The sequence below is a fragment of the Elephas maximus genome, chromosome X (assembly GCF_024166365.1).
Source record: "Elephas maximus indicus isolate mEleMax1 chromosome X, mEleMax1 primary haplotype, whole genome shotgun sequence".
Classification (NCBI taxonomy): Eukaryota; Metazoa; Chordata; class Mammalia; order Proboscidea; family Elephantidae; genus Elephas; species Elephas maximus.
This window is the reverse complement of record NC_064846.1, coordinates 140,106,890-140,119,907: the sequence shown is the minus strand read 5'-3', so window position 1 is coordinate 140,119,907 and position 13,018 is coordinate 140,106,890. Positions and strand designations below refer to the sequence as shown.

The window sequence follows — 13,018 nt, the reverse complement described above, 5'->3', positions numbered from 1 at the left end:
TGATTGACGCTCACAAAATTTCTGAAAGGTAGGTAAATATTATGGCACCTATGTTTTTTTTTTTCCTATTTTTTTTATGTTACCCATGAAAAGTCAGACTCAAAAAGTTTACATGATTTATCTAAGGAATTATCTGGATCATATTAGAGCTCCTAGCTTAGAATTATAAACACTTATAAACTTAAGAATGGTAACAGCAGCACCAATAATAATCGTAACAGCTGATATTTATTGAATCCTTAAGTTATGTGCCAACCACACGTATTAAGTCATTTACTTTACATTGGGTACAGTCTTCTAAATAAAAATAAATAAATGTTTACATACATACATATGTATATACTTAAATGCATAAATACATACGTAAGAAACTCTGAACAAAGCATTCACAAACACTGCTTTATGCACTAGTGGTCTGGGTCTTTTTTTCTGGGTTGTGTGTGTATATGTGAGTGTGACACAGAGAGAGAGAGAGAGAGTATGTGTGTGTATGCTATTGGATAAAAAAAAAGAGAGACAGAGTGTGTGTGTGTGTGTATGCTATTGGATAAAAAAAAGAGAGTGTGTGTGTGTGTGTGCGTGTGTGTGTGTGTGTGTATGTGTGTGTGTATGCTATTGGATAGGTACAGAAAATCCAGGGGTCAGCCAGGACTGTTCTAGGTATTCCTTTCAAGACCCAACTATTTTCTGCTTTTTAAGTTTTTGTTGATACCATGTGTTTTCGTTAATGGAAACATACTGAATCACTGAGTGTTGTTGAATTTTTGTAGGTAGTATGGGTTCTTTTTCTCACCCCCTCCCACAAGCCAACCCTTAGTGCACAGAAGGACATACATTGTCCCACTAATTCTACCCCTAGAGCCACCCTGAGTCTACTGGAGCATACATGTCCCAAAAAATATTTCAAAATTTCTATTTTTCTTCCAAAAATGCACACAGATCATACAATACCCTGTAAAAACAGTAATTTGCAGCACATGCCCTTTTTTTGGGGGGGAGGGTGTTTCAAACAGTCATAAAGGCCCCTGCCTTGCAGCAGTGTGCACTATCAATGGGAAATCAGCTTCCCGATGAACCTGAGAGCCAGAAAATATTGGTGGGCAGCCAATATATCCCACCGGTCATGAAAAGGATATGTCGCATCTTCAAAGGAATACTCATGCTCTTCTCAGAAACAGATTGTATTTTCACAACTAGAAAAGGGAAGATCAATGACTTTAGAATATAGATTGCATTAATAAGATGTTTTCAGGATCTAAAAGAGGAACCCATTACATACACAATATAAGATGGGAAGTCAAGCATTTCTGCAAAATATTCACCTAGCTACAAGTAGAAAAGGGTCTTAAGAACAATTTCTTAAGAATCTTCTCATAGATATTATATATGGTCTTCCTCAGTAGCAAATGTTTGGTAACATATAACAATTCCTCTGGCTTTCCTACTGGTTTCCCTTCATCTTGTATTAAAACAAAAACAAAAATGTGATCTGGCCCCACTCACACTACAACACAATAAAACAGCTGACCTCTGAAGACAATAAAGTGTCTAGCCAGCTATGAGGGTATGCCCTATTGACCCCACATGTTCTCTGGATGAGAAGATGCCAGTTGGGCTCTATCAGAGTTGAAGGAATCTCTCAAGAACAAGAGAAGATCAACATCCCAATGTCACGTACCGGAGGCCTTCAAATTCAGTAATAACTGGATGGGTAAATAAAGATCTTCCAAAGGTACATCTTCTAATTTTGCTCTTTATATAGTCCTGCAGACTCTTTTTCCCATGCTCTTATTCATAATTTCTTTTCCGTCACTTTATAAAACAAAAGGGTGGCTAGATCCTACCTTTTCTTAATCTTACTCTGATGCATTGCTTTGAGGTAGAAATACCTCTGGGGCCCCAAACAAGGGGATTTTTAGAAATAACAGTGTTGATGTTGGGAAAGTGAATGGCTAAAATGACTAGGTTATAAATCTATTTGCATTAAGGTGGTCTACAATTTTCTTTATCAACGCTGAAACAGGAAGATACAGTGAAACTTAAGAGAGCTGGAATGCAATAGGACTGCCTTGTTTTTCCAGGTCTCACAAGTTTTCTGCCTTTGACGGGGGAAGTCTTACCACTTTTCTATTGCTCATTTTAGTGGAAAATATTTGAGTTTTCCTTCTCTGACCAGGTACTACATTCACCTTACACAGGTTCAGGGTTTTGCAGGTTTTACTGTATAACTGAGATAGCTGATAAATTTTTAAAAATAATGCTTGATAATAATCAGTTGTGACTTTAGCATACAACTTTAAAGGAGTTAAAAATTGAGCGACATTGCTATAATAAAGCACCTTTCATTACCATCTACTTATTATGAAGACAATTTTTTTTCTCAGCATTTACATCAAAAAAACAAAAAAATGGCAATAAAAATTTATGTGGAACCCTTTCTCAGTTAAGCAGTAAGTAACCATCATTCAGGAACATGCTAACTAAATGAAAGTTTAACAGCTCTATCAATCTGATTCAGAAAAGCATTTCCAATAATATTTTGCTCTTTATGTTAAAAAATATCAAACTTTGTCATATATAGAGCGTGAAGCAATTTTATATTAATATTATAATCCATGAGAAACTAAAAAAAACACGTATTTATGATCCTAGGAAATATATTTATATACACATTTGTATACAAACTGAATATACATATATAACTCAAATCAAACCATTGCTATAGAGTTTATTCCAAACCCCGGCAACCCCGTGTGCTTCAGAGTAGAACTGCACTCTGCAGAGTTTTCTTGGCTGTAATCTTATGGAAGCAGATTGCCAGGCCTTTCTTCCTGGGGAAGAGGTGCAATGGTGGAAGATCCCACCATATTCCTCCCCCACCAAGAGACATCTGGCAGCCTGGCCTGGAAAAACACCTTCCACCCCTTAGGCCGCAACCGCAAAGAAAAGTGGGAGCACTAAACCAAAAAAAAACCAAACCCAGTGCCGTCGAGTCGATTCCGACTCATAGCGACCCTATAGGGCAGAGTAAAACTGCCCCATAGAGTTTCCAAGGAGCACCTGGCGGATCTGAACTGCTGACTCTCTGGTTAGCAGGCGTAGCACTTAACCACTACGCCACCAGGGTTTCCAATAAAATAAAGCAAGTAGACAAAAATAATACCACACCCCAGACACCCTAAGCCAGAACTGAAGCCACTCCCGAATCCACTTTTCAGCCAAAGATTAGACAATGGCTTAAGAGCTTGGCTGCTAACCAAAAGGTGGGCAGTTTGAATCCTAACAGAGGGACCAAGGAAAGGGTGTCTGCTCTCATCACTCATATTCAACGTGTTGTTGTTGTCAGGTGCCATTGAGTTGGTCCAGACTCATAGTGATCCCATGTACAACAGAACAAAATGCTACCCAGTCCTATGCCATCCTCACAATCGTTGCTATGTTTGAGTACACTGTTGCAGACATTGTGTCAATCCACCTTGTTGAGGGTCTTCCTCTTTTTTGCTGACCCTCTGTTTTACCAAGCATGATGTCATTCTTTAGGTACTGACAATTCTAGCCACAGAAATAAGTCAGGAAAAAGAAATACATTTTGGAGAGGAAGAGAAAAATCTACCACTATATCCAGATGACATGGTTATCTATGTAGAAAATCCCAAGGAATCTAAACAACAAATAAACAAAAACTAGGAAGTGAGTTCAACAAGGTCACAAGATACAATGTCAACACCAATTGCATTTCTATACGCTGAGAATGACATACAGAAATCAAAATTTAAAACATAATAGAATTCAGAACTGATCTAAAGAAAACAAAATGCTTAGGTATACACTTGACAAAATGTGTACAAGATCTTTATACTGAAAATTACAAACTGCCAATGAAAAGAATTCAAAGAAGACCTGAATAAATGGAGAGACATAACACATTCATGTATCTGAGGACTTGACAGAATAAAGATGTCAATTCTCCCCAAATGGGTCTATAGGTTTAACATGATTCATATCAAAATCCCGGCAGTGTTTCTGGTAGACACAGAAAATACTATTCTAAAATTTTTATGTAAAGGCACAGGTCCCAGGATAGCTAATCTTACATGATATTGGCAGAGGGATTAACATATAGACCAACAGAACAAAATACAGGACCCAGAAATAGGCAGATATGCTCAAGTGATTTTTAACAACGGTTCAGAATCAATTCAATGAAGGTAGGATAGACTTTTCCACAAATGGGGCTGGAACAAGTAGACATCGATAGGGGGAAAAGAAAAAATGAACCTCAACCAAAACCTTATGCTTCATTCAAAAAATAGCTGAAAATAGATAATAAATATAAAATGTAAAACTATAAAACTTTTTTTTTTTAAGAAGATTGGAGAACATTTTTGGGACCTAAGGCTAGGCAAAGAGTTCTTATATTTGACACTAAAAGTACAGTCTCTAAAAGGAAAATTGATAAATTGGACCTTATCAAAATCAAAAATTTTTCCTCTACAAACATTATTGTTAGGGGCCATTGAGTTGGCCCCAGACTCATGGTGACCCCATGTACAAGGGAACAAAACACTTCTGGCTCCTGTGCCATCCCCAGACCTTTCTTCCCAATCTGTCTTGGTCTGGAAGCTCCACTGAAACCTGTTCAGTGTCATAGCAACAGGCAAGCCTCCACTGCAGATGGGTGGTGGCTGCAAGTGAGGTGCATTGGTCGGAATGGAACCCACATTTCCCAAATGGAACGTGAGAATCCTACTACTGAACCACCAGTGCCCCCATTCTCTACAAAACCAAAACCAAACCCGTTGCTGTCGAGTAGATTTTGACTCATAGCCACCTCATAGGACACAGTAAAACTGCCCCATAGGGTTTCCTAGGCTATAATCTTTCTGGGAGCAGATCACCAGGTCTTTTCTCTCATGGAGCAGCTGGTGGGTTCGAACCACCAACCTTTCGGTTAGCAGCCGAGCACTGAAACTCTGTACCACCAGGGCTCCTTGTTGTCTGCAAAAGACCCTGTTAAAAAGATGAAAAGTCAAGTTACAGGCTGGGAGAAAATATCTGCAAACCACATATCCATCAAAGGACTTATATCCAGAATATATAAAGAACTCTCAAAAGTCAACAGTTAAAAAAAAATCCAATCAGAAAATGGGCAAAAGACATGAACAAGCATTTCACCAAAGAGGGTATACAGGTAAGTGGCAAATAAGCACATGGAAAGATATTCAACACCATTAGCTATGAAGGAAATTCAAATTAAAACCACAATAAGACTTCATAATACACCTATCACAATGGTTAAAACAGCGACATCACCAAATGTTGGCAAAGATGTAGAAAAAGTGGATTACTCATACATTGCTTGTCTGAATGTAAAATGGTACAGTCACTCTGGAAAACAACTTGGGATTTTCTTATTAAACTAAACACGTAACTACATACGACTCAGCAATTTCACTCACGAGCATTCATCACAATAAAAACACCCATTCACACAACACTTGTATAAGAATGTGCCTAGCAGCATTATTTATAACAGCCAAACACTGGAATTATCCCGGATGTCCTTCAAGAGGTAAATGGTTAAATAAACCGTGGTATATGCATACCACAAAATACCACCCAGCTTAAAAAGGAACAAAGTATTAATATGTGCAACAACTTGGCTGAATCTTTAGGGAATTTTGCTGAGGGGAAAAAAAAAAGCCAATCCCAAAAGGTTATATACTGCATGATTCCATTTATATATAACATATTTGAAATGATAAAATTATAGGGGAGGACAGAGTAGCAGTTTTCAAGTTTATGGATGGAGGGCATGTGGCAGAAAGGAGGTGAACGTGGTTATAAAAGACAATGGACACGATTCCTGTGATATTAGAATACTGTTCAGTATCTTGACTATGGTGGTGGATGCACAAACCCATGGAAGGTGATAAAATACTTAACAACACACACATGCATATACAGAGTTCAAATAAAACTGTGGAAGTCTGAGTAAGATTGGTGGATTATAACAATATCCTGGTTGTGGTATTATCCTATAATTGTGCAAAATGTTACGACTGGGAGAAACCGTACAAGGTGTTTTATCTATTTTATTTCTTACGACTGTTTTACCTCTCTGTTTTATTTATTACAACTGCATGTGAATCTGCAATCATCTGAATTAAATATATATATATAAGCAAAGTCTCTTTTTCTGTCTCTCTCTCTCACACACACACACAGATCTTACCGCAATCTTGTGCATCACACTTAAAGGAACAGTGCTGGCTTTATGCTGCAACTGTGGTGAGGAGTGAGTAGGCTTCTGATAAGAGAGGGTATACATTGTGGGGACAAGAAAAAATTCCTACTTTTCAAGGACAGGACCATCTTCACCCCTTCTCTCCATACAGAGCACAGACTAGAGAATCTGAGTATCAGTCACAGGCATACCGATGTACAAACAAACCAAAAATGGTCCTACTTAAAATAAGTTACAAAGAGTAAATTGAATATTTGATTAGGCTAAATAGCATGTTCCTTTCCTACCATGTGTCAACTGTTCGGTTCCCATATAAAACAGGATGATGTGCTAAATCAGAACTTCACAACAATATGGAGGAACAAAATAATTTCAGATCCAAATTTAGTTTATATAAATGAAAAAACATAAGGGGAATCATAAAAAGGTGTTATGTCTATTACAATGTAATAAGCAGAAAATATTCCAATGTTAATACTTCTGGTGGTTGACAGATAGAGAAAAATAACACCTGTAGAACATTTTGCTGGGGAAAAGGAGAAGGACCACATGGAAGATGCTTTGAAATTTTTAACACTAGTTTTATAGGAAATTTTACAATGAATAGAAGTATACATTTTTCACTGTAAAATTAAAACAACAAACACCTGGTCGAATAAACACTTTGTTTTTATCAAGTTTAATCTCTAAATTAGCACTTAGTTTTGTGTAATACTCCTTATATCTGTCCACATTCTCCAATCAATCTCAAAATGACACCATTTCTATTTTTTTCCAATCCAAACATCTGTATTATTTAAAATTTAGTGAAGTAAATTTCACATTTTAATTAAATTATAATATGAATGGGTTCACAAAAATTCAATTAATAGCACATTCAATTAGCGAGTATTTTTAGGTTATTTCATGAAAAGTTCCAGAGATCTAGGCTTCCATTTGTTTGAAACACCACAATTTTTAAAAAATTCTTCCTTTAAGTTCAGCTATAGGAAAATTAAAGCCTTATTGGTCAGAGAAAATATACAATATTCCTTTGACTCAATTTGAAGGTTGTTCAAAATGTCAGTATGAGATATGAAAATAACATACCCAACTAGAGGGATTTCTATTGTTTTACTTCCTGCTGAAATAAGTAGTTGGTCAAAAGTGTCTTCATCTTTATCAGGATGATATTCCACCATAGCCGTCATCTGGAGGCCAGAAGCAAGCTCTTTATCAAGGCTGTTCAAAAGCAGTTTGAACTGCAGTGGGAGAAAAGCAAACAAACAAAAACCAAATGTCAAAACGGACATCTTAACTCCTTACAAGGAAATAAGGTGAGCAACTGTAGTTTTAGGAGTGCATATTATTATAAAAGACATCTCGAGACATAGGCCTTAGTATTTCTGCCCTAAAGGCAAACATTCAAAGACCATTATTTATATCTATCAGCTTCTAGATCCTTAAGTCATGCTTTTAACAGTACACTAAAAGAAACTTATACTCAGTTAGAATAAAACATGTAAATGCCCATGGGCTACTTTAAAAATCTGAGATCCTTACAGAACTGATATGGCCTTCATTCCAAGAAGCTTAAAATCTAATGCAAAGGAAGAGGAACACAATAAATGTTACTCAATCATATATACATATACACATATATAACCCAGTACATATATATACACACACATATATATAACCCAGTACATATATATATACACATATATATACATATACATATATACAAGTGTACAATATTTTGTATATTTTGACCTTTTGGTTAGCAGCCAAGCTCTTAACCACTGCACTACCAGGGCTCCATCATCAGGAACAGTCCCTTAAAAATCAGTTATTTATCACTTACGTATCCCAAATTTTAATCACCTTTTCACTATATCAAAAGTCTCCCTGGAAACAGATAAGAGTAGTAAACTAATATCCATCCAGTCACATACATGATCTAAAATAACATAGTGAGATAAAAAAAAAAAAAAAAAAGCCTAAACTTTTGCCGTCGAGTCAATTCCGACCCCTAGCCACCCTATAGGACAGAGCAGAACTGCCCCATAGCGTTTCCAAGGAATGGCTGGTGGATTCGAATTGCCGACATTTCTGTTAGCAGCCCTACCTCTTAAGCACTGCGCCATCAAGGCTCCAACACTGTGAGACAGAGCACAGGAAATGTTGCTGACTTTTAAATCAGAAGATCGGGCAGCCTCTCAAAGCATTGATTCTGCTGATAGCTAGACCTCCCTGGTGGTGCAGTGGTTAAGAGCTCGGCTGCTAACCAAAAAATCGGCAGTACGAAGCCACTAGCGGCAGTTTTAGACCTCTATGAAGACTTCCCCCTTAGTCTCTAAGCCCTATGAGGGCAGGGCTGTGTCCGTGTTGTATTCCTCACAACACTGCCTGTTGCGTAGTAAAAAAACCAAAACAAACCAAACCCATTGCGGTCAAGTCAATTCTGACTCATAGCGATCCTACAGGACGGAGTAGAACTGTCTCACAGGGTTCCCACGGAGCGCCTGGTGGATTCGAACTGCGCACCTTTTAGCAGCCATAGCACTTAAGCACTACACCACCAAGGTTTCCTGTTACATAGTAGGTGCTCAATAAAGGCTTCTTCATGTAGTGAAATAACATTCCCACTAATTCTACAGTATAGGGACTAATCAGGCACTTCACTATTCAAAAGGTAGTTAACATAGAATTTTGATTAAAGATCACATAATGCTTAAGATAGTACAGTATCATGAGCAAAGATTTGGGTTGGTTAAGGGGAGACAGTCATGGAGTCCTCTTCCCTTCTTTACAAATTTTGAAGAAATAGGGAGGTTCTAGATCAGTTTTCCCCCGCTCTGTCCTCCCCATCTCCCAGCCTCAAGGAAAAAGAAAAAAAATCAAATCGAACCCAAATCAAACTAATAGGCGAGCACAAGCGCGCACACACACACCAAGATAGGAAAAGTCAGCGCTCCCTGGAAAAAGTTCAATCCTCCCCTCGCCTTCCTGCCCCAGCAGGAGTCATACATCTACTCCCGAGGCAAAAAAAGGCATCCAGATGGATAGGCGTTCTCAGAGCCCCCGCCCGCCGCAGCTCCTACTGCGGCACCCCTTGGGCTGTCACCTGTGGTTTCAGTGGCTCCTGAAACCGGATCTTCTGGTTCCAGCGACCTAAATTGTGTACAGTAAATGGAAGGCGATACACCTTCCCTGCTGACGTGTCCAAAAACTTCAGCTCCGACGGGATCACCCGCAGGTGCACCTCCTTCCTTGGGATCTCTGAGTCCCGGCGGATGAAAGAGCCCCTCTCCGTGTCCATGGCTGCCCTCTTGGTCGCCGCCAAAATGGTTACGGAACCAAGCTGAAGACTAGCATGGACGGTCGTCGCTAGGCAACCATTCGACGCCGCGCTCGCCTCGAGGCTGCCTGCAGCTGTCTCGCGAGAAAACTTCAGAGTTGCAGCTGTCTCCAGAGTAGATGGAAAAGACTATACGGTATCGCAAACCCCAGAGGCATCTTATTAAGGCCAAGCTTAAGAACAGAGGGAAGTGATGTGGCCAGGGGGCCTATTAAAGCAGCAGGATGTACCAGAAACGAAGGAATTCGAGAGAAACAGTCACCCCTCCCCCCTCAACAGCTGTCCTGCTCAGTGGTCTTTAGATCAACGCTTCTCAAGATGCAATAGGAATCCCCTAGGTATTTTGTTAAAATGCAAATTATGATCAGGGGCAGGGCCTGAGAATCTGCATTTCTAACAAGATGTCAGGTGATTCCAATGCTGCTGGTCCAGGGCCCACAAGTTAAATATAGAGGCTTTAGGCATTTTGTTAACTACTGTAGGTTTGAGTTTCTTCATTTGTGAAATGAAGGTGTTGCTCAGGAGATTGAGGTTAAACACCTTCATAGCTAGTTTTCCAACAGGCCCCAGTTCACACTCCTCAGTCCCTACTCTCTCCTCATCCTTCACCTACTGTGATCTTCTCAGGGTTCTAGAACATACCAGGGGCTTCCATTTCCTACTTACCACTCTGAGGGGAATGGCCTCTCCATCTATCTGCCGGCCAAACAATTACTCATCCTTTAAAACCTAAATATCTTTGTAAAACTTTTCCCATAGCTACCAAGATGATAAATAAGGAACTACTTTACTTTCCACAAAGAGGTGGCGATCAGTCAGTAGTCCTAAATATAAAAGGCAAGCTGTTAAGTTTCCTGGAATTGTTATGCCAATAGTTCAAAACAGTGGAGGTGGTGGTGGTGATTATTATTTTCAAATTCTTAGGAATTGATAGATGAGGAGACTGGCCTGAGGCTGGACTTCTGGATAGGCTCTAAAGATACAATAATGAAAATCAAATGGAGAACAATTTTATTTCCCTGCTCCGCTGGTATTCACATTAGCTAAGGGAGAATGTCACATAGCTCTCCAAATTCACCAAGCCTAAAGCTCAATCTGTTGTCCTTAGTACCTATCATTAAGCCATCTTGATTTTTTGTCTATTCTTTTACACTCCAGATGAAGTATTCTAACATTTACTTCATATTTTTATCTCCAAACTCTCCAGTCAAATTTCTATTGTCAACCAACCAACCAGTTGCTATGGAGTCGATTCTGACTCATAATGACGCCATGTGTTTCAGGGCTCCACTGGGTTTTCACTGGCTGTGATCTTTTGAAAGTAGATGGTCAGACCTTTCTTCTGAGGTGCCTCTGGGTGGATTCGAACCACCACCCTTTTAGTAGCTGATGGCCAAACCATTTCTATTGTCAACTATTGTAAAGGCATATTTCGGTGAATTATAAGCTGTTTTAGTGAAAATTTTCAACCAAACATGATTATGTACTTACTTTTAGGTTGGGTAGGTAACATATAATGCCAAGAAATTTTAGGTAATAATAACAAGCTCCCAGGTAATCTTGATGCTGCTGGTTAAAAAGATAAATAGTATCTTATAAATGTCATTTTTAGTCCTCTGAAAGCATCCCAAAGAATAATGTTGATATTATATATGAAATATATGCATTCATCTTTGTTCAGATTTCAAAGGCAGCGTAGTTGATAGGACTTGCATATGAAAATCAAAGGCACCATCTTGACAAAATATTTTAAATAAGGTTAAATTGTTTTCCTTGTATTAATGAATGATGAACTGTTACAAAGACTCTGAGGTGAGGGAGTGAGATGCTAAGAGTCCAATAAAGAATTGCTGTTCTTCTCCTCTGAATTAATTTAAAAGTAAAATATAATTCCTATCTATTGATTATAAACTGTGACATGGGAACTAGAGATCAGAAGTCCTACCTCATAATTAGCTAATGGAAACTGCAATTATGGGTGGAGTTTTTGAACACCAAGGAAGTAAGCAAAATAATCCCTAGTGGAATTTTTGGATATTTAATATGATGACAATGAGTTAATCTGCTTTTGGTTAGTAGAAGGCTTAACCACTGTACCACCAGGGCTCCTCTCTAGCAGTTTAACTAGAGAGCCCTGGTGGTACAGTGGTTAAGCCTTCTACTAACCAAAAGCTCAGCAGTTTGAACCCACCAGCTGGTCTGCAGGAGAAAGATGTGGCAGTCTGCTCCTGTAAAGATTACATACAGCCTGGGAAACCCCACGGGGCTGTTCTACTCCATCCAATACAGTCACCATAGGTCAGAATTGACACAACGACAACAGGTTTGCTTTGGTCTTTTGGTTTAATCTGCTAGACCTGTTAAAAGGATTGAAAAAGTTGGTGAAAAAGGAAAAACAGTAGGTATTATTTTGACTATTTTAAATATTTAAAAAGTCAAATAATTTCTTTAGAAAAGGATTCCTTATGCAATCCAGGAAAATCTTTTACAGTGGTTAGTATACTGACTTAGAAACGGGAGATAAACGGGCCCTTCTCTAGACACAAGAGTATTGAAAATGAAATAATCAGTGTATTTATAAAATAATTTGAATGTGGGTAGTGTACAACAAAATTCATTAAGATTGCATATGATTACGAGTTCTCCCAGATAGTAAAAATCCATGCCAATAAGAATAAATTGACTGATGTCTGGGTAGAGTATATTAGCAGAAACTAGGTGGCATTAAGAAAACAAACTAAAACAGAAAACAACAGAAAGAACCAACAAGACTAGAACTTGGTTCTTTCAGAGGATAAGTAAGATTGACCAACCACTGGCCAAATCAACAAAAGAAAAAAAAAGGAAAATATGCAAATAACCAAAACGAGATGGGTGACATTACAACAGAACCAACTGAGATAAAAAGGATCATAAAAAAATATTATGAAAAATTATACTCTAACAAATTTGAAAACCTAAAAGAAATGGACAAATTTCTAGAAACACATTACCTAACATAAACAGAGGTAGAAAATTTGAACAGACATAAGAAAAGAAGAAATTGAAGAAGTCATTAAAAAAAAAAAAACTCCCAACAAAAAAAGCCCTAGGCCAGAGGGATTCACTGGAGAATTCTACCAAACATTTAGAGAAGAGTTGACACCAATTCTACTCAAACTATTCCAAAACATAGCAAAGGAAGGAATAGTCCCTAATTCATTCTATGAAGCCATTGTAACCCTGATACCAAAGCCAGGCAAAGATACCACTAAAAAAGAAAATTGCAAACCAATATCCCTCATGAATATAGATGTAAAAATTCTCAGTGAAATTCTAGCCAACAGAATTCAACAGCATATAAAAACATAATACATCATGACCAAGTGGGATTCATACCAGGGATTCATAAATAAAACACAGGAAAAGAATGATCATCTCTATTGACACAG

The 13,018-nt window shown here is 38.2% G+C and overlaps 1 protein-coding gene across 4 annotated transcripts in view; it reads right to left on the bottom strand.

Moving 5' to 3' along the window:
- The window catches only part of CFAP47 (cilia and flagella associated protein 47), a 321,340-nt gene extending 311,747 nt beyond the window's left edge, over positions 1-9,593 (bottom strand). For all 4 annotated transcript variants that reach the window (XM_049871901.1, XM_049871902.1, XM_049871903.1 and 1 more), the window contains exons 1-2: positions 9,354-9,593; positions 7,337-7,488 (exon numbers count right to left, since the gene is read on the bottom strand). In XM_049871901.1, coding sequence (XP_049727858.1) covers positions 7,337-7,488; positions 9,354-9,548 — 347 coding nt within the window. In that variant the 5' untranslated portion in view covers positions 9,549-9,593. The remainder of the gene's footprint in view (positions 1-7,336; positions 7,489-9,353) is intronic.
- Between the last annotated feature and the right edge of the window lie 3,425 nt (positions 9,594-13,018).